Source organism: Loxodonta africana, chromosome 2, assembly GCF_030014295.1.
Source record: "Loxodonta africana isolate mLoxAfr1 chromosome 2, mLoxAfr1.hap2, whole genome shotgun sequence".
Lineage (NCBI taxonomy): Eukaryota > Metazoa > Chordata > Mammalia > Proboscidea > Elephantidae > Loxodonta > Loxodonta africana.
Window position 1 is genome coordinate 227,502,689 of NC_087343.1, and position 22,553 is coordinate 227,525,241.

Here is a 22,553-nt window from a genome sequence, read left to right on the forward strand (position 1 = left end):
CTTACTCTCTCACCGGCCTGGAGACCAGGAGTCTGAAATCAGTACCAGTGGGTGAAATCAGGAGCCCTGTCGGCATGGTGGTTAAGAGCTTGGCTGCTAACCAAAATGTTGGCAGTTTGAATTCACCAGCCACTCCCTGGAAACCCTATGGGGCAGTTCTACTCTGTCGTGTAGGGTCACTATGAGTCTGAATTGACTCCATGGCAACGGGTTTGTTTTTTTGGTTAGGGTGAACTCCAGGCTGCGCTCCCTCAGTCTGATGCTCTAGGGGAGGATCCTTCCTGTGCCTTCCAGCTTCTGGTGGCCCAGGTGTTCCTTGGTTTGTGGCCACATCACTCCGTCCCTGCCTCCATAGTCACAGGGCCTTCTCCTCCTTCTCTATCTCTGTCTCCCTCTGCCTGTCTCTTATAAAGCCTCTTGTCATTGGATTTAGGTCCACGCACGGTCCAGGATGGCCTCACCTGAGATCCTTACGTTAATCACATCTGCACAGACATTTTTTTCCAAATGTGGTCACATGGGGCCAGGGGTGGGACGTGGACATGTTTTGGGGGGCCTCCCTCCCATCCACCACAGTGTCTCTGACATTCTTCTTGTCCACCACACGGTGGCCCCAGGCCCCCAGGATGACCCCTTGCTGCTCTGCCCCCATGTGTACCCGCAGTGAGTATCATGACCAGGGCACACTGTCCTCCAGGAGCTACCTCTAGACGACCCCGGGGCTTGGGGTGAGTCCACCCACATCCACCTGCCCTGGGCCAGAGGCCGGGATGTGGGGCTGCAGAGCCAGGCATGGTGTGGCCGTGTACTCCTGGCCAGCCTGCAGGTTACGCCACCGCGGTGGCAGATCAGGGCAGAGAGAACAGCAAACGTGCCCCCTCAGAGAGCAAACAGAGTGCAGGGCTGTGCACCTAGCGCTCTGCCACTCCCCCACCCATGCCTGGTGCAGATGCAGCCTGGCCTGCTCCAGCAAGGAGCAGGAGGTGGAGTCTAGGCAGGAGGCCAGGAAGTGGAGGACCTTGGGAAGTGGCTCCACCAGGCCCCAGGGCAGACCCCAGGGAGCTCCCTGGGCTGGTCAAAGACTGCTCCTGAGAGTGCCAGGGGTCAGTGTGACCCCAGCAAGGGGAGCTCACCCGTCGTCACGTCCCAGCTCTTCCCAGGCCCCAGCCACTGGGAGCCCTGCTCTGGGTCCAGCCATCACTGGACACTCCACGCCCAACCCACCCAGCTGCGTGCAGATGTGTAAGGCAGGACGGGGACCCTTCTCCTCAACCCTTGCCTTTGCTCCTTCGTTTGCAATTCTGCTGTTGAGTTTAGTTTTTATTATTACAAACCTAGTTTGGAGGGGAAGAACTCTAGCCCATGCCCCATCTGCAGAGAAAACCCGTGGGTTCTGCACTCCTCTAGCTGTTAGATCATTGTCTGGACTCTCCGTTACCACAGGGCACACCGCAGCCCAGCTGCCCCATTCATCCGCCTCCTCAGTGAACACAGGGTCATGAAATGGGTCAGCTTCAGGCAGACAAACATGCTGGGCCTGGTTGGTTCAGAAGGCCGCCGGGGCCTGGTCTCCCACCTGGCAGAGTTTCTGTCCTCTTCCCAGAGGGGAGCCCTGTGGGTGAGTGGGGACCTGCCTATCATAGAACAATGCTGGGGGGACTCTTCTTCCCAGAGGGAAGTTCTGGGGGTAAGCAGGGGCCTACCCATCAGAAAATGATGCTGGGGGACTCCTGTTTCCGGAGGGGAGCCCCAGGAGTGAGCGGGGTTCTGCCCATCAGAGACTGATATTAGGGGGACTTCCCCTTTCCCAGAGTCCTTTCCATCAGAGAATGATGCTGGGGGACACACCGACCCTGGTTGTGTTTTGACGCCTGGAGCACAAGGCTTCTGCCCTGACCGGCCACAACATGAGCCCAGAGCGCAGCCACTGGCAGGGTCATGCAGGCCCTGGATGCCCACACACTAAGAGGGGCCCGGTAGGTCAGGGCCCACCACGGGGACATCTATCCTGTGTTGGGGCAGCCCCTCCACACCCCTGCTCCTGTGTGAGTCCTGCTTTCCTGGTTAGTGTTTATCCCATCTCTTAGCACCAGCCTTGTGTTATTTCATTCCAAGTATCAGCTATTTCTAAGGCTCACTGTGAGGACAGAGCCCTCTGCTGAGAAGCAGGCCTAGGCGATGCCCATGTGCAGTTCTCAGTTCCTGGTCAGGAGCGGGGTCTGGGGCACCCGACCTGCACCCTGGTCCAGCCCGCCTTTGTTGGCTGCGGGGCCTGAGCAGGCACAAGGGCTGATCTTCTTGTGGGCCACCTTGGTGAAATGATCTTGTGGGTACGTGTGCCCACCCTGGCACACAGGGCGAGCTTGTCTGCATCACCTGAAGCAGAAACGTGCACCCATCATGTGTCAGGCTGGTGAAGGAGCTGGCACGGGGGCCAGCGGGCAAAGCCTGGGCCATGTTGGAGCTGCAGGTGGGTAGCTTCTCTGTCCCACCACCACCCCTGCCTTGGGAATGTGAGCCTGCCTTCAAGCCTGACATTAAAAAATCCAGTTAATGAGCAACCCATGAAACCCTTACACTTTAAACGACTGTTCACTTGCTTAAAGGTCATGTAGAGTTTCCACGTCATTTCTCTGCACTCTCCCAGGCCCCCATCCCCAGCATCCAGCTTGACATAGAGCAGAGCTCCGGGTGGGGGCAAGGGTCTCCCACGCCAGCCTGGACCCATGCCCACAGCTGGAATTAGACCTGGAGGCTGGGGAGCCTCAGACCCCGAGGCCTCCCCTCCCGCAGTCCTTTTGGAGCCTCTGGGTGACTCTTTGCAGAGTCCTAGAAAGTCCTGGTGGGGGTGGGGTGAGGTGACTGTGCGTCTATATCTGGGGGTTGTTTGAACTCATTAGCCGTTAGAGATCATTTCATTTAGAGTTTGATGCCGTGCAACGCTGGCTTGAGTCCTCATGACAGGTGCTCAGGAGACTGAAAACGCTAGTCAGGTATTAATTTTCTGGGTAAAGAGCCTTTATTTGAAAGACAGCCCAGCCCCCATGTGTGCCATCAGGCAGCCTAGGAGAGGGACACTTTGCCTGCAGGCATTGGAGAGCATGCTCGGCAGCCTGATGAATGATTGATTCCCCAAACACGCCTCTCAAGGGCACTGGACTCTCAGACCCCTAGATGGGACTGTCCTCACAGCTGGCTGACGGGGCGCTCTCTCCTCTCATCTTTTTCTGGAGCCACATCCTTTATTCTCTCTGTGCCTGGTCCGTGTTCTCTGTGGACGTCCACTCCTAGTGTGGGGCGGTCAACCCCTTCACCCTCCCACACCAGGTTTACCTTCTTGGCACATCCAGCCCCTGAAACTGCCCCTTTGTGTTCAGTTTTTGGCGGGCTTTCCCCCCAAAGCCTTGAGGACTGAGACCCTGCCATTTTGTTCAACAAAGAACCTCGTACCCAGAGCAGTGCCAGATGCCACTTTGTTGTTGTCGCCATTGTCAGCTGCTGTTGAATCAATCCCAACTCATGGTGACCGCACATGCGTTGACTAGAGCTGCTCTACAGGGTTGTCAAGGCTGTGACCCTTTGGAAGCAGATCACCAGGCCTGTCTTCCTAGGAGCCTCTGGGTGGGTTTGAACTGCCAACCTTTCACCTAGTAGTCTAGTGCTTAGCCTTTTGCCCCACCCAGGGCACACAGTAGGAGCGCAGTAAATATTTATTCCGTGAATGAATGAAATGTGTTCACGTGGGGTGGAGATTTAACATATAGGGAAGGAGTTACATGTGGTGGCTCTGGGATCAACTTGATCCTAGTCGCACCCATAGTTGTTGTGGGGCTGGAGCCAGCTCATTGCCTCTCAGGGCTTTGGTTTTCTTGACTGCACAGCGCAAACAATGGTAGGATTGTTGAGGTTTCAGTTCACTAGCACATGTAAGTACCCTTGACACACAAGAGAAAGAAAGCTCAAGGGCGCCTCTAAGACCACACTGTGAACGTTCAGGATCTTCAGGCTTTCAGGCTTGCCAGCAAACAGTGAGGCTGGAAAAGACAGAGTCAGTGCCATTAAAAGTAAAACATTTTGTTTTCCAAGAAAGACTCGCGATAAGTTTCAAACATAAGTTTGGATTTTTGTGATTGGCTTCTTTCACTCAGCATAATGTAATTATTGAGTTGTAAGAGTTTTTTTTTTTTTTTTTTTAATTCTAGATACAATTTCTAGAATTAAAAAAAAGTTTTATTCTAGATACCCTTATTGGATATATGATTTGCAATTATTTTCTCCCACTCTGGGTTGTCTTTCTACTTTCTTGATGCTGGTGTCCTTTGAAGCACAAAAGTTTTTCATTTTGATGAAGTCTAATTCTCTAATTCACCAGATTTTTCTCTCATTGCTTATACATTTGTCGTCTTATCTGAGAATGTTTTGCCAAATCCAAGGTCATGAAGATTTGCCCTTACTTTTTTTTCGCTAATAATTTTACAGTTTCAGCTCTTTTATTTAGGTCTCTACTCCATTTGAGTTATTATTTTTTGTATATAGTGTGAGGTAGGGGTCTAGCTTCATTCTTTTGCACATGGCTATCCAATTGTCCCAGCATCACTTGTTGAAGAGACTATTCTTTCCACACTGAGTGGTCTTGGCACCCTTGTTGAAAATCAGTTGGCCATGGATGTATGGGTTTATTTCTGGACTCTCGATTCCATTCATTGATCTGTATGTCTATCCTTGAACCAGTACCACGCTACCTTGATTGCTGTTGCTTTGAAGTAAGTTTTCAAATCAGGAAATGTGAGTTCTACTTTGTTCTAACTCTATACTATGTTCTAGCCCTACGTTATAAACATTTGTATACCAAAAAAAAAAAAAAGAGAGAGAGAAAGAAAATGGGTACCTTAAGGGAAATGGACAAATTCCTAGGACACAAACTTGTGAAACTGACTCAAGAAGAAATAGACAATATGAATAGACCTAAAACAAGTGAAGAGACTGAATTAATAAAAAACAAACTACCCACATAAAAAAAGCCCAGGCTCAGATGGCTTCACTGATGAATTCTACCATTTAAGAAGAATTCATGCCAAGTTTTCACAAACTCTTCCAAAAAACAGAAGAGGAGAAAACACTTCCCAATTCATTTCATGAGGCCGATATTACCCTGATACCAAAATCAGACAAAGACGGCCTAAGAGAAGAAACTACAGATCAATATTCCATGTGAATATAGATGCAAAACTCAACAAAAACACTAGCAAAATGAGTCCAGCAACATATGAAAAGAATTATACACCATGACCAGGTGGGATTTACTCCAGGAGTGCAAGGCTGGCCTGACATCTGAAGTCAACTAATGTAATGCGTCATGTTATTGCTGTTGTTACGTGCCTTCGAGTTGACTATGATTCATAGTAACCCTGTAGAACAGTAGATCTGCCCCGTAGGGTTTCCGAGGCTGTCATCTTTATGGGAGCAGATCTCCAGGTCTTTCCTCTCGCAGAGCTGCTGGTGGGTTCAAACTGCTGACTTTTTGGTTAGCAGCTGAGTGCTTAACCATTGCACCACCAGGGATCCTTGTAATACATCATATTAATCAAATAAAAATACAGAAATCATATAAAAACAGAAATCATATTGTTATCTCAATATATGCAGAAAAGGCATTTGACAATGTCCAACACCTTTTCATGATAAAAACATCGACAAACTAGGAATAAAAAGGGAACTTCCTCAACTTGATAAATCAAGACCATCCCTGGAACACCCACAGCTAACATCATACTTGATGTTGAAAAGACTGAACGCTTTCCTCTTAAGATCAGGAAAAAGACAAGAATGCCTGCTCTCACCACTTCTGTTTAACATTGCGCTGGAAGTTCTAGCCAGAGCAATTAGGCAAGAAGAAGGAATAAAAGATTGGAAAGGAAGAAATAAAATTATCCATATTCACAGATGAAATGATCTTGTGTATATTAAAAAAAAAAAAATTTTTTTTATATAAAACCCTAAAGAACCCACTAAAAAACAATTTGAAATAAATGAGTTCGGTAAGGCTGCAGAACTTAAGATCAATATACAAAAATTAATTGTATTTCTGTACCCTTGAAATGAGCAATCCAAAAACGAAATTAAGAAAACAGTTTCATGTACAACAGTATCACAAAGAATAAAACACTTAGGGATAAATGTAGCAAAAGAAGCGCAAAACTTATGCTCTGGAAACTAAAAGCATTGTTGAAATTAGGGAAGATCTAAATGAATGGAAAAACATACCAAGTTCATGGTTCGAAAAACATTGTTAAGATGGCAGTACGCCCTAAATTAATCTACACAGCCAATCCAAATCTATCAGAAGTCCAGCCGCCTTCTTTGCTGAAATTGACAAGCTGATCCTAATGTTCACATGAAATTGCAAGGGACCTAGAGCACCCAGTACCAGTTACTGTCGTGTCGGCTCTGACTCATGGCGACCCCATGTGTGTCAGAGTAGAACTGTGCTCCACAGGGTTTTCAATGCTGATTTTTTGGAAGTACATTGCCAGGCCTTTCTTCCGAGGTGCATCTGGGTGGACTCTAACCTCCACCCTTTCAGTTAACATTTAAGCTTGTTAACTGTTCGCACCACCTCCAGCCTCTGGGACCCAGAAGAGCCACTTTAAAACAATCTCAAAAAAGAAGAACAAAGTAGAGGGCCTCCTTGGTTCTTAAAGGAGTTTTTAGTCTTTAAAAATATCTGATTTGTTTCGGAGTGGGGCTTGGATATCCCCTGTAGAGTGACTCCAAGGGGGCAATTTAGATCATTTGATTTGTGTAAGGGAAGTTTAAATGATAACATCCAGTAAGAGAGTAATGGGCCCTCATTGGTCCCGTGGCAGCGCCGCCCAGTTGGCCCACCTTGCAGGCAAGGGAGGTGCCCCTGGCGTCCTGTGATACAGTCCTCTCCTGGCCCCCGGGGCTCTCTGCCAGGTGGTTTTGAAGTCTCAGCAGGAATGAAACCCACACAGAACCCCAGGGAACATGGATTAGTGTCTGGAAAACAGCTCCTCCCACCCTCTGCTGCATCACCTGCATTTCCGGAGGGAAAGTGTTCCAAGGACACTTTACAGTTTTCCTTCCAAATTTTCATAGATCAGAACATTGTAAACCAACAGAAAATGCACCCATGTATACATCTTTCACCTCAATGGAGCAATTGCTAACATTTTGCCACACTTGCTCCAGGTACTCCCTCCTCTCCTATCCATGCTCATAGCCATATACATGTATATACACACGTGCATATCCACACACATGCATGTCCCTTCATGCACATATCCAGGCATACTCATCCGTGTACACTCATGTCCATGCACACATGTATCTACATGCGTGCATATCCGTGCACACACCTCCGTGTATACACATCTCTACATGCATAGCCATAAGAGTGTGTGTAAATCCATATAGTACATACCCATGTACATGTATGTCCATCTGCACACATATCAAGGTACATGCACACACATGTATGCACACACACATACATACACTTCCACAAGCGTCTCGTCAGACCAAGGATGTTCTGTGGGACCACGATATCACACCTGAGAAACTTCACAACTTCTGTCCTGCCCTCTAATATGCACTGCCGTCAGTTGTCCCTAGGGTGTCATTTACAAGCCTGGGTTTGTTCAGCTTTTGATAATCTTGGACCTGATAGAGGACCACACATTATTGCATTTAGTTGTCCTGACTTTCTTGCCTCTTTACTCTGGAACAGCACACCCCTGCACTCTCACATGCCTTCTTTCTCTTGACTGACATGGCCTTGTGGAGCGTCCAGCAGTTGCCCAGTGGAACACCTGCCGTCTGGACTTGTCTGACTGCTGCCTCATGCTAGGATTCAGGATTTTGGTGAGAGCACCACACAGATGGCCATGGGCCCTTCCCATAACATCCCATTGGGCAGCGCAAGATGGCGGGTATTGTCTGGTCACCGCTGGGGAAGGCGGGAGAATGCCTTTGCCTCGCTGTACAACTCTGCACCAAATGAACACCCTGCTCCCTGTCTACCCTTAGCCTCCATGGACCATCCTTGCCTCTGTTATTGAGTCAGTTCTTACATTGGTGGCGACCTCTCAAGTTTGTAAGACTTTCTGTGCTCAATGGGGATGGGAAGAAAGCCAAGAAGAGACTCTCGATTAGTCCCTGTGTCACACAAGGACATCTCTGAAATGTTTCATAGCCAAAATGCAGGGAAATACTTTTAGATGATTCCGGCATCCCTGCCTGGTACAAATGGTTAACGTGCTCGGCTGCACGTGGAGAAACATGGAGCAGTCCTCACCCTGAAGAAGGAAGGGGAGGCAAGCAAGCCTGCATTCCTTCTTATTCTTTCTTTGAAGACCTGAAAGGAAACACATAATCTTTGTTAATAGCAGCCAAACGAATCAACACCAAAAGCTTCTTACTGAAAATTTAAACAAAACCACTTTTGAGGATGCCAAGCCAGTACAAGTTTGCAATCCATTTGCCTGGTCCTGGGGAAAATTGGAGTTTAAGGTGTTAAGTTTCCTGGAGTTTTCACCAACCCACACTGGCAACAGGAGAGGGGGCAGGCCAGGCCCCCAGGACCTCTGTACCGGACAGTTAGGGATACGGTCCCAGAAAGCCACCTCTGAAGAGGGCCTGGGAGCCCCTGGCTGGTGCAAGTGGTTAATGCATTTGGCTACTAATTAAAAGGTGGGAGGTTTGAATCCACCTGGAAGTACCTCAGAAGAAAGACCTGGCAATCTGCTTCTGAAAAACCAGCCATTGAAAACTCTGTGCCGCACATTTCTACTCTGACATACACAGGGGAGCCCTAAGTCAGGGCCGGCTCAACGGCAACTGATTATTGCAAGTATTTTAAAATTGAAATAATTATCCAAAAGCACAAAAAAATGCAACTAATTTTTGCAGAGACCTTTCTCTTTCATTTCCACCTGCAAACAGTTTTTCTACCATTGTTCACAGAGGCTGTACAACTTCATCTCTTGCTTTATTTTCACTCAGCTTTGAATGACTAGAATGCAGACCTCGTGATGACACAGACCTCGTCTACTCACAGCTGTCTCCCCAGAGTCCAGAATGGAGCCTGTGGGACCCAAGCTTGAGCGAGCCAGAGATGTTTATCTTCCACACAATTTCCTTGACCCATTATCCAATTAATCAACGGTGTTTCCTGTCTCGTCTCAAAGACTTGATGCACCGTAATTTGAGTAAATTTCCTCTCCATTGTTGGACTTGGGGAGTTTGTAGGTTTTAGCTGCTATTGATGCTGCTGTGAGCATTTTTGTAGACATAACTTTAATTATTTTAAATCATTTCCTCAGAATAGATGTTCCATAGTGAGATTCCTGGCTACACGCTGTGAACGTGAAATGTGATGTTTAATGGCATTCAACGTAGTGTTAAGATGTGTGGGTGAGGATGTGGGATTCAGTGAGGCAGGTCTATGGTTTATGTGAGCAGTAAACCAGGAAAAACCAAACCAGTGACCATCACGTTGACTCCGACTTATGGCGACCCCATGTGTGTCAGAGTAGAACTGTGCTCCATAGGGTCTTCAATGGCTGTGATCCTTTGGAAGCAGATTGCCAGGGCTTTCTTCCAAGGTACCTCTGAGTGGACTCAAACCTCCAATGTTTTGATCAGTAGCCCAGCACTTCATGGTTTGTACCATCCAAGGACTCTTTGAGCTATCCAGGGACTATGTGAGCAGTAGATAAGGTTTACTTTGTAGAATTCTTTTTAAAAGCCTACATGGAGATGGGGAGCCCTGGTAGCACAATGGTTAACAGCTTGGCTGCTAACCAAAAGGTCAGCAGTTCAAATCCGCCAGCTGCTCCTTGGAAACCTTATGGGGCAGTTCTACTCTGTCCTATAGGGTCGCTATGAGTCAGAATCCACTCCCTGGCAGAGTTTTTTTTTTTTTTAATACAGATTGGAGAAATCCTTACACAATAAGAACCATAACTTCTGGTTAGATAGATTTTGAGTGGGGATATTGAAGGAAAGGCTTATGGATTGCACAAACCCTCTCCACCCCTGTTGACCTGTCTCAAACTCATTAATACTCGTGTTCTTGACCTCTAAGCTGCTCCTGGGGGAGGAAGGGCTGGTGTCTGTGATGGAGGTGTCCGGGGCCGCCCTAGCCTGGATTGATGACGGTAGCTTTGACAGGTCTAGGAGACGCATTGAAGAAAGATCTTTGCTGTGCTTAATTTTAAAGAAGACCATAATGTAGTCGTTACCTAAGTGCTTGGAGTTGTTAAATGACAAATTCTGGAGTCGAGTTATAACAATCGTAACAGAGATTTTGTTTGGGAGTAAATAAACCAAGTCGCTGCGGCAAGGAAGCCTGGTGCTCAAGAGGGACTAAGGACTTCAGTTTGAGAAAGATAGTGGTCTCCTTATGTCAGAAGCTTTGAGGAAGTCAGTTGTCCTTTAAGCAAAGCCGGGTCCTTTCAAAAGGGGCAAGTATGTGATTGGGCTACACGCCTGTCCTCTCTTTCATTTGTAAAAGGCAGAAGGGTTCTTGGCTTTGCTGTGATAAGGTCTCCAGAGGATGTGGATTTGGTAAGTCCCAGTTAAGTAAGGTTTGCAGGTGGAAGCAATCTGGGGCTGGTCTAGACTGGTCATGGACATTTTTGGTTGTGTAATTTAGGGTTCTAGACTTTTCTCTTTCATGGTTCAGCCTTCTGAAACTTGAGCACGCCTCCCAGTTAGGAAGACTTGAATTAAACTGCATCGCATTCGGAAGGTGGCCTCGTGCCCAAGAACAGTGAAGCCAGCCTTCCTGCTTGGTAGCACTGTGATATAAAGTGACTGAAGTCACAGCTAGAGCTGTCTGCTTTGGGGATTGATATGCTGTAGCCAGAAATGGGCTGGGAGGAAGCTTTCAGGCTTCCAGGCCAGCTTCAGAGCCCAGGCCCTGGTCCTGGTGGCCTTGGTTGGGGTCGGGGACCTTTGGGTGGAGCCAGCTGAGCAGAGCTGTGGGTACCTGCAGAGGTGGCCTGTCCAGCAAACACCATGACTCAGATGGGCCATGTGGGCATTTGGGCTCTGGTGTTGGTCTTGGGTTGCCTTGCCTGTGGCCACCTTCCCTCAGGAGGGCTCCATGGAGGGTAGAATCTGGACATACTCAAGTGACAGCCCATTGGGCAAATCTGGGGGTCCTGGGAGCTGCTTGCTCGGCCTGAGCACAGAGTGACCATTGGCATGTATGTAGGAGCCAGAGGGTTCCTTGGGTCCATTGTCAAAGTAGAGGCATTTAGATTGAGAGCTGGACGGTCATGTTTCTTGAAGGGCATGCCGAGGGGATCATGTCTGGGGAGAGCTTTGTGAATACAGAGGTCAGTGCGGTCTCAGAGACAAAAGGGCACTCTTCGCTCAGCTCTCTCCCCACCTGGGGGGAATGGGTTCAAATGACACCACAAAGACAAAGTTAGAGAAAAACACCGCCCTGACCCTGGGGTTAAACATTAGTTGGGGTGTTGCAATGTCACCGCTGCCACCTTGGGTCTATGAACTTGTGTGTCAGGCTCTCATTTGGCACGGGGCTGGGTGTGAGCCTCCTGGTGACTGGGCAGGGGCAGGAGGGTGCCCAGGGCCTAATCTGGGCCCCCACCAGCCGTCCTTGTAGTCAGCACCTGACACCATTTCACATGAGGGTGGGCTGGTAGACCCCTGCCAGTGGGAAACAGGTGGGAGGTTGAGCAGTGGGCTTTCAATGGGTACCTTTACACTATGTCGTCTACCGCCTGGCTCTAGAAAGTCTCTATGAGCTGAAGTGCTGGGCAGAGCGTTCACACACAAGTGCACACCAGCAGCACCACAGACAGGGGAAAAGTTGGGTTTGAGCCTATATCCCTGTTATGAATTGAATTGTGTCCTCCATAAATGGGTGTCAACTTGGCCTAGGTCATGATTCCCAGTATTGTAATACTGTCCACCGTTTTGTCATCTGATATGAATTCCCTCTGTGTTGCAAATCCTACCTTTATGATGTTAATGAGGTGGGATTAGCAGCAGTTATGTTAATCAGGCAGGACTCAATCTACAAGATTACGTTGTGTTTTAAATCAATCTCTTTTGAGATATAAAAGAGAGAAGCAAGCAGAGAGACATGGGAGTCTCATACCACCAAGAAAGCAGTGCCAGGAGCAGAGCGCGTCCTTTGGACCCAGGGTCCCTGCACGGAAAAGGTCCTAGACCAGAGGAAGATTGATAACTAGGACCTTCTCCCAGAAACGACAGTGAGAGAAAACCTTCCCCTGGAGCTGGCACCCTGAATTCGGACTTCTAGTCTCCTAGAATGTGAGAGAATAAACTTCTCTTCGTTAAAGCCATCCACTTTGTCATAGCAGCATAAATAAGACTGTCCCCAACAGTGTGCAGAACTTTACTAATGTGAGGCTATGGGAAGGGGATGGGTATATCAGAGCAGCAGTGTCAGGAGGATGAGCAAGCTGCATGCTGCTCCTTGGAGTTTCCCGTGGAGAGCTGTGATCCTGGACACAGGCTGCATCTTTCTTTGTTCTTTTGAGAGAGCTCGTCTTCATTCACATGTGGGTGTTTGTGCTTTACTTATTATTTATTTTAATGAAAATGGAAGAACACACTATTCAGGAATCCAGACCAGGCAGGCAGTAAGACAGAACAGCCGGCCAGGGCAGGGATGGGGGCCTCTGCCTGCACAGCGGGGCCACTGGGAGGGAGGTTCAGGCAGCTTCTCGGGATGGCCTCGTCCCCGAGACAATGGCTGGCTCCTGCGGACCAGTCCTGGGTGCTGCAGTGGAGGACGGGCTCCACGCACACCTCAGCCTTGTTCCTTGCTTCCTTCCTGGCCACAGAGGCATGATGGCTCCATGGCCCTCAGAAGGTTGTGGGTTTGGGGCATTACTGAAAAACCCAAAAGCCAGGCAGAGGCTGAGCTGTGTGTTCCACGCTGACCATGTGCCATGGCTGCACAGAGGTGGGAGAACAGCCATGGCCCTAACACCCCTCCCCTGGGGTCACCTGCAGGTGGTCAGGCAGCGACCTGGAGATGGGTTGCATTCCCCCACCCCCAGGGCCTCCGAGACACCCAAGAATCCCAAGAAGACATCTGTCCCAGGGCGGCTGGATGCATACACATGCATTCACATAGACACACATGTACACATATGCCAACACATAAACCACATATACAACACATAGACCAAAGCCACATACAATACATACATACATGTGTGCACATAAACATGTACTCAAACACACAGAGACATGCATGCACATAACACACATGTACACAGAAACACAGACACGCATGTATGCACATACCAGCACACACACCAAACACATACATTGACATATACACAGATACACATGCACGTGCATACATATATCAATGCACATACTAAACCCACATACAATGCACACATGCTTGTTTGCACACATGTACACAGATACACATGCATACAATATACATATGCACACACAGAGAGACAAACACCCAGCTACTTGCATGCACATACACACATGCACGTATATAACACACACACATGCACATAGACAAGAGACAAACACACTGACCCACATACACACACGAGAAACAGTCAAGATGCCCTGGTAGGAATTAGCAGGGGCCGGAGAAGGAACTAAAGATCCCTGGGTGGTGCAGACAGTTTACGTTTGACTGCTAACTGAAAGGTTGGCAACTCGTTCCTATCCGGCGATGCCACAGAAGACAGGCCTGGCAATCTGCTTCCATAAAGATTGTTGCTGTTAGGCTGTTAGGTGCCATTGAGTTGGTTCCAACTCGTAGCGACCCTATGTACAGCAGAATGAAACACTTCCTGGTTCTGCGCCATCCTCACAGTCGTTATACTTGAGCCCATCGTTGTATCTACTGTGTCAGTGCATTTCCTTGAAGGTCTTCCTCATTTTCGATGACCTTCTACTTTACCAAGCATGATGGCCTTCTCCAGGGACTGGTCCCTCCTGGTAACATGTCCAAAGTACGTGAGATGCAGTCTCACCATCCTTTCTTCTGAGGAGCATTTTGGCTGTACTTCTTCCAAGACAGATTTGTTCATTCTTCTGGCAGTCCACGGTATATTTAATATTCTTTGCCAACACCATAATTCAAAGGCATCAATTCTTCTTCAGTCTTCCTTATTCAATGTCTAGCTTTCACACGCATATGAGATGATTGAAAACATCATGGCTTGGGTCAGGCCCACCTTAGTCCTCAAAGTGACATCTTTGCTTTTTAACACTTTAAAGAGGTCTTTTATAGCAGATTTGCCCAATGCAATGTGTCTTTCGATTTGTTGACTGTTGCTTCCATGGCTGTTGATTGTGGATCAAAGTAAAATGAAATCCTTGACAACTTCAATATTTTTTTCCGTTTATCATGATGTTGCTTATTGGTTTGGTTGTGAGGACTTTTGTTTTCTTTGTGTTGAGGTATAATCCATACTGAAGGCTGTGGTCTTTGATCTTCATCAGTAAGTGCTTCAAGTCCTCTTCACTTTCAGCAAGCACGATTGTGTCATCTGCATATCACAGGTTGTTAATGAGCCTTCCTCCAATCCTGATGCCCTGTTCTCCATCATATAGTCCAGCTTCTCGAATTATTTGCTCAGCGTACAGATTGAATAAGTATGGTGAAAGGATACAACCCTGACACACACTTTTCCTGAGTTTAAACCACTGTAGTGTCCTCTTGTTCTGTTCAAACGACTGCTTCTTGATCTGTGTATAGATTGCTCATGAGCACAATTAAGTGTTCTGGAATTCTCATTCTCTGCAATGTTATCCATAATTTGTTAATGATCCACATAGTCGAATACCTTAGCATAGTCAATAAAACACAGGTAAACATCTTTTTGGTATTCTCTGCTTTCAGCTAGGATCCATCTGACCTAAGCAATGTTTACAGACCTCGTTCTGTAAAGATTGAAGTTAAGGAGATCCTATGTGGCAGTTCCACCCTGTAACACTTGGGGTTGCCGTGAGTCAGAACAGACCCAACGGCAATGGGTTTGGTGTGCAGAAGGAGCAAGGGTGGGAGGTGCGTATCAATTAGGGGCATAAGCAGCTGTGTGTCAGGGATGGAAAGAATAGTGTGTGGGGGCAAGGAGGGGTGGGCCACCTTCTGTATGCTGCCACGTGAAGCTGGAGAGATGCCCATTGAAAGGACCAGGATGGCCCCTACAGGGTACAGTGAGCAGTTTAGTTGGCTCATTCCAACGGTGTTCTCAGATCCCTGTGGAAGAGGTGGCGCCTCTTGTTAAGTCACCATTTACAATATCTCCACTCAGATTGGGAAGTTTCTTTCAGAACTTAAAATACCCCTGCTGTATCTGATAGTATCCAGGAAACTTCAAACAGAAACCCGGCATGTTCCTCCTTCTAAGGCACCAAAAACAGCTCTGCAGGTGGCATTTGAAGGGCTGGGGGAAAGAGGAACCCATCCCTGCAAGAAAACTTGCCGAAATTCACGGAACAGTTGTTGAACCCTGAATATAGGTGGGCACCAGGTTCTTTAAGACACACCGCCAAGGAACAGGCCAGATCACCAGGACAGGGTCAGAGTCTGGAACCAGTGAGCCCTGCCTGGGAGCAGCAGGAGAGTGAGCACAGAGGATGGGGCATCGAGGGATGCATAGGAGTCTGCCAGATGGAGACCACAGCAGAAGTGTGCTGTCGTTGGCTTTTGGTAACTGATATGGCGAATTCCTAGTGCTGCTCCTCCAGAAATGACAGCTGGTGGCCCAGGGCTGGCTTGCTACAGGTAGAGGTCACGGAATCTCTTTTCACAGCAAGGGCTCACTCCAGAAGGCCTGGAGGCAGCTGGTTTGGCAGGCTGGGAGTAGGACATCCCACTTCTTGGCACCGGTATTCATGGTCAGGTAACATAGGCAATAAACGTGTGTCTCACCACTGACCCACTGCCCTTCAAGGCGTGGCCTGTCGGGGTCCTAAGGCACTGACTTTTGTGTTCCTCAGTCTCCTCTGGCCTCAGAGATGGAGTGTGTGTCTGCATGTGGCATGAATGGGGGCTTGGGAGCGCCCTGAGAATGCAGTGCAATAACTGTGGCAGAATCATAATTTCCTGGCACAGCATCGAGGGAGTCAGAGACCTCCCACTTCCGGGTTATGACGTGGCAGGTGGCCAGACTCACCTCCAAGGTAACGTGTGGACCAGGAAGTCAGGGCACAAGGGTCCCCAGGCAGCCACGACAGAGAACCAAACCTGGCAGCTCATAGGGCAGAAGTATGTTCTCTCACAGTTCTGGAGGCTGGGAGTCCAATTAGGAGGCTGCCATGTGGATTCCTTCTGAGGCTCTGAGGGAGAATCCGTTCCTTGCCTCTCTCCCAGCTTCTGACGATGGTGGACGATGCTTGGTGTTCTTTGGCTTATGGGCGTATCACTCCAATCTCTGCCTCCATCTTAGGCTGGGTTCTCTAGAGGAGCAATCCCAGTGGCGTGTCTATATATATATAAATATTTAGAGAGAGATTTATCTCACACAGTTGTGGAGGCTGGCAAGTCCCAATCTGTGGGTCAGGTGTCAGGATGTGGGCTTCTCCTGACTCACATGGTTGCAGGGGCTGACGAACCCAAAATCAGAAGGTCAGGTGGACGGCTGCTGCCTCACGGGATTCCAGGAGCTGGTGAATCCCAAGATCTGCAGGTCAGGTGGCAGGCTGCTGGCTCACGTCCCAAGAACCAGAGGTCAGAGAATGACGAGTAGGATGAAGGATCCAGAGCAAGCTTTGCCTGGACGTCCATGTATCTTGGATGCAGGTCACACCCCCAAGGAAACTGACTGGCTTTCAACTGACTAGCTTCCTACTTACTGATTGGCTGCTCACATCGGATCAGAGAATGGAGGATGATTCTATAATATATGCCAAACCACTGAGAATCATGGCCTCACAAAGGTGACACATAACCTTAACCATCACAGCCTCCATTGTCACATGGCCATCTTCTCTCTGTGTCTGTGTCTCATCTCCTCTGTTATAGGGAGAGCTGCAGGATTTTATAGGGTCATAGGACCCACCCAGCTCCAGTATGGCCTCATGTTAACTGATCACATCTGCAAAGACCCTATTTCCAAACAAGGTCTTGCTCACAAGTGCAGGGGTCAGGACTTTGTATATCTTTTGGGGAACTCAGTTCAACCCATAACAGTCAGAGTAGGGAGTGACCTCAGGCTACTCAGCCCATAAGGGTAGGGTGGTTCAGACTGTCCCTTCTCCCCACCCCCACTCTCCGCTGCTCATTGTGGTGCCATAGACAACGGGGGCAGCCTCATCAGAGCTGTTTCCACCTTAACGTGAGTGTGGGGGTACCTGCTCTGGTCCAAGGAGGAGCTGGATGTGGCTGCCCCTCCTGCCAGCCGTGCTCCTCGTCCTTTGCTTTGCCCAGGAATCTCGAGTTGATCGGATGAAGGTGGTCACCCAACTGCAGGCAGCTGCCAGGGTCTACAGGGGGATAACATTTGCACCGTGACTGCCCTAGCGCCCAGGGCTAGCAGGATGGCAAGGAACACCCCCACCCCGAGGGTAAGTCAGGGTCAGGGCCTGTCCCCATACGTGCCGTGCCGTATGTGTGGGGAGCTTCTGTCCTGAGGTTTTCTGGAGACATTCTTCAGCATAAAATCACATTAGTGGCAGGGGATTTTCAGGCAAAGAAGAGAGCGTACTCTGGCGTTTCTTAGACTTTATTCTGAGCGTTGTGGGGATTAGTTTTGGGAACGAGGCCTTGCTGAGATGCAGCTGTTTGCAGGGGGGCCTCTCCCCCCCTCAGCCTTAGAGAGGATATGCAGTGTCCAGCTGTTCCAAAATCCAGTTCTGATTCCAAACAGCCAGGCCCTGCCCTTTGGATGGACTAGCTGGGTCACTTCCTCAGCATTCTGACTTGGGGCAGGCCTCCTGGGCTGTTCTACCAATGTCTGCCCACATGGATGCTGAGCCTAGCCCTAGGTAGGAGTGGACAGTGGCCCCTGGCCGCAAGGCCTAGAGAAGACAGGCTACAAGGTGCCTTAGTCACCCAGTGCTGTTGTAACAGAAATACCACACGTGGATGGCTATAACAAGCAGAAGTTTATTCTCTCACAGTCTGGGAGGCCAGAAGTCCACGTTCAGGGTGTCAGCTCCAGGGGAGTCTTTCTATCTCCGTCGGCTCTGGAGGAAGATCTTGTCATCAGTCTGCTTCTTGCCTAGGAGCTTCTCAGTGCAGGGACCTCAGGTCCAAAGGTTGTGCTCTGCTCCTGGCACCGCTTTCATGGTGGTATGAGGTCCCTCTCCTCTCTGCTCACTTCCTTTTTTTAATCTCAAAAGAGATTGACTCCACATACAACCTAATCCTGTAGATTTGTTTCCTGCCTCATTAACACAACTATCTATTATTCTGTGTGAGTTTGTGTGTTCTGTGTGTAAACACATACGTGCATATGTGAGTGCGTTAGCTTGTAAGTGTGCTGTGTGTGAACACATATGTGAGTGTATGTGCATGAACACATGTGGGTGGACTGCAGGGATTCAGTTCTGACTCGACCTCTGAGGGCTCTATAACCTTGAGCACCTTCCTTACTGCCTGGGCGCCGTGGGCCCCAGAGAGGCCACAACCCGGCCCCAGCCCCAGCCCCACGAGGGCGGTGGGCTCCCTGTGATAGGACAAATGGGCACTTTGGCCAGCCTGGACTTGATGGTGCACATGGGGATTGCAAGTGTGCCCGAGGGCATCCCTTCTGGTTTAACGTTCCTTTGCAGCGAGTCAGTGTTGCCTCTGAGGGGAGGGGAGTCACACAGTGCTGGGGGTTCTCAGGGCTGCATGGCTTTCTGGGAGTCAGAATTGACTCCAAAAGGCCCCAGGAGACGGTGGGTCGTGAGGCAGCCCAGCAGGACCTGATGCTGTGCCCCTCAGCCCAGAACGGGGAGGGTCTGTACTGAGGGTCCAACTGGGCCCGGGACTCCTTGCTTCCTTCTACAAGCGGGTCGTTCTGAGGCTTACGGTGTCTCCTCACAGGTGTCTGTTAGGCAAAGACGACGGATGCTGCAACTTAGCCCCCGGGAGCTGGACCCGGCAGGACAAGCAGAGGCAGGACTCCATGTCCTACCTCTCTGCTTCTGAGCAAAGGCTTTGATCAGTGATACCAAAAGTGACAGAAATGCAAAACCCATCAAGTATTAGCCTGGTTTTAGCTCATCTCACGACTCTCAGATTTATTATTTCACATCCTGCATCGAGCCACTGGGGTGTCTCAGTTGGAGAGTGTCCCACAGGCCTGCACCGTCCCTCTGTCAGAGATGGCTGGTCTACAGGGCCTTTGACTTGCTGGAAAGCTCTGTCCTGCAAGTCCTGCTCTCATAGAGGAGGCCGGTGGTCAGGGAGTCCCACGAGGGGATGTGGGCATGGTGGGGAGGGGCGGTCCCCTGCTAGTCTCCGTCACCCACCACTGCAGGCACCCTGGGCCTGTCTGCCCCCGACTTGCTGCTTCATAGAGTAGCCAAATCCCTGAGAAGATTATAGTGTGCAGCTTCTTTTTAAAGATAGAGACTGAATTTCTTTAGCCACTATCATTCCTGCAAGCAGTTACTTCCCAGAAGGATTTCTTTGCTTCCCAACTGCCTTTGGGGCGTCACATAATTATTGATAATTCACTCAGAGGGAGAGGGAGGGATCCTTTCCAGTTTCAGGGAAGCCCCCTGCTGCCCTGGTTCCCACAGGTTGGCCTGGGTTCCCGAGGCCGCTCCAGGGGCAGGGGCTGTGCTTCAGCCCCCTGGACCCCTGCCTGGCCCTGCTGGATGCGGAGTAAGGGGCTCGTGAATGGGATGACTGGACCCCAGGGGCGCGCCACTGACCCATGTTTCCTTGGCTTGAGAGGCCTTCAGTGCCCCTGTCTTGGCTACGTCAGATAGACAAGGCTGTGGGCAGGACCAAGGTTTCCAATAGGTGCAGGCCGCAGGGGACCACGGTGGGGGCGGCCAGGTGGGGTCCTGCCCTGGGCACAGTGGGTGGAGGATGGAGCCTGGTCTCCCTCTTGACCCCCATTTTACCATGTAATAAAAAAGGAGTAAGTGGCAGAAAAAAACTGGGTGGGGAATGCAGAAGGCTGCTACTGCAGGAGTGGAGGTGTGTCCTCCAGCGTACCCCACTCTTCTGGGGTCCTCCAGGCTGGTGGGGCACCCCACCCTGTGGGTCCGCAGCCAGGACAGACAGTCCCGGGCACAGGGGGCTCTTCCCCACAATAGGATGACTTGGACAAGCATGGAGGAGGTGGGGCAGATCCAGCTCCGATCCACATGGTAAGTCCTGAGTGAGGCCACGCTCAACAGCAAAGCCCCTCCCTAACCTAGGTGGCCATGGGGCACTGAGCTCCCCAAGGGGCCATGAGGCGTCAGCACAGTGACCTTGGGGCTCGCCTGCCTCAGTGGCTGTGGTGCCCGGAGATGTCCTTGTTTAGGACATCTGTCCCCAAGTGGGTATCGGGGATACTGGGGCCTCTGTGGGCTGGAGACGGGTTCACCCAGCCCCACTGCCTAGGGCTTCACCGAGGCCCCCACGAGTCCATGGTTCCACAAGCAGAGGCTGACATTCTGTGCGCACCGGTGGGGGTGGGGGGGGTAGAGGGGTAGGGGTGAGGGGGATATGGACTGGAACTCATGTCCATGGCACCATCTGTTCCATCCATCCCATATTGCCCCTCCTGACAGACAGTCCCAGAATTAAGTTAGAACCCCCACTGGGGCGTAGTGGTTAAATGCTATGGCTGCTAACCAAAAGCTCGGCAGTTTGAATCCACCAGTCACTCCTTGGAAACCCTATGGGGCACTTCTACTCTGTCCTATAGGGTCACTGTGAGTCGGAATTGACAGCAACAGTGTTACGCCCTGTCAGGGTGCTCATGAAAACTCTGATACACAGCAGTGAGTGAGGACATTTCTACCATCAGAGAAGGAAGCCAGGGGTTGTCTGAGCAGAGTTAGAACAACACGCAGGTGAGGGGGGAGATGGAGGGAGGCAGAGGCCTGGGGCCCACGTGTGGGCGGGGAGTGGTTGCCCAGTGTCAGTGGTTCAGGCTCCTATACACAGCTCTTTGGCATCTCTCCCCAAAGGACTTGGAATTGTAACAGCTTGGGCCTCTTTAAGTTCCAGCTATACGGACAGTGGCCCCAGGCCAGGCCCTCCCCTACCCACTTCTCGGTTGGAGCAGAAGGGGGCCGGGCCAAGTGGGGGACCAGGTAGATGTCCTGAGGGGCTGGTGCCCAGGAGCCTCTGCCTTGGCCATGGTGACCTGGGGCTCCAGCCCAGAGCCCCCCCATATGGCAGTTTAGGCAAGTGGATGAAGGAGGTCAGGAATGGGCTGGATGTCCTTCACAGTGTCCCTTTGTCTTGAGCCTGTGGCTGCTTCATGGACGCATGGGGAGGAAAGAGTTAAAAGTCCTTGGAGGCTAAGTCGTGGGGGACATGCCCAAGAGGCCACCTCAGTTCCGAGACCTCTGCCCGTGCTTCTATGTGGGTGACATCTGTGGGAAGAGGCTGTGCTGGGAAGCCTGAATGAGGAACTGGTGGCTGGCCAGGAGGGCGGGGAGGCAGCTCCACCCCCAGGACGACGTTGCCGCCCGCCAGCCAGCAGAGCACACACAGCCCCGATGGCTCCAGACCCCAGCGCTGGCCGTGGCCTCCTGCTGCTCACCTGCTGCCTGGCCGCTGCCCACGCCCACATACTGGGCCTGAGTTTGCCGTGGTTCCTGAGGTCTGCGGACCCCACGATGACACTGGCCTCCGAGCCCCGGAAAGGCTCAGCTGTGCAGCCTACAGCAGACCCCACCACACATGTGGCCCCCCAGGAGGGCCCCACCGAGCAGGCCACCGCTGCTGCCGTACGTGAGCTGCCCCTGGAGGAGCTGGAGGCTGGCCAGGGCAGAGCCCCTACTGCCCCTGTGGCCCTTGCCCAGAGACCAGACATGAGGGAGGAGAACGTTGCCGGCGTGGGAGCCAAGGTCCTGAACGTGGCCCAGGGCATCCGGAGCTTTATCCGGCTGTGGAATGATGCTGCCCCCACTGAGAGCCCCACCGGGGCAGGTACCCTGGCCCCTGTGGTCCCCACGGACCCCCTCACTCTTCCTGAGTCCTCCAGCACTGCCGCTGGGAGCAGGACGGCTCCTGGGCCAAGTAGTACAGCCTCCAGCTCACAGGACACCCCAAGGACCCATTCCAGCACCTTGCCAGTGCCCACCCAGCTGCTTGCCTCTTCGAGCAGACCCCGGGCCCGGCTCAGAAAGCCTTTGATGCCCCCGCCAACTCCAGGTACAGCGTCTTCTCCCTCCTCCATAGGGTGGCCCCAGCGTCTGGACAGTCAAGAACTCCTTCCCGCAGCTGCCTTTCCCGACCAGCACACCGCCGCGCCCCGCCGCACACCTCGTCTGTCCCCTCTGGTGACGGGCTCTGCTCACACTGCCTCTTCCACCCTCCCTGCTGACCTCTCGGCCCTGCATGGTAGGGGGCCCCTGCTCGGCAACCCTGGTGGCAGGGGCGG

At 50.9% G+C, this 22,553-nt stretch overlaps 1 protein-coding gene across 2 annotated transcripts in view; it reads left to right on the forward strand.

Moving 5' to 3' along the window:
* The window catches only part of COL18A1 (collagen type XVIII alpha 1 chain), a 136,922-nt gene that overhangs the window by 36,718 nt on the left and 77,651 nt on the right, over nt 1-22,553 (forward strand). Inside the window, exon 1 of one of the 2 annotated variants that reach the window (XM_064279573.1) lies at nt 21,652-22,324. The exons of the other annotated variant lie outside the window; for it this stretch is intronic. Coding sequence (XP_064135643.1) covers nt 21,667-22,324 — 658 coding nt within the window. The 5' untranslated portion in view covers nt 21,652-21,666. Of the gene's footprint in view, nt 1-21,651; nt 22,325-22,553 lie in introns of those variants that run through there. 2 annotated transcript variants of the gene reach the window in all.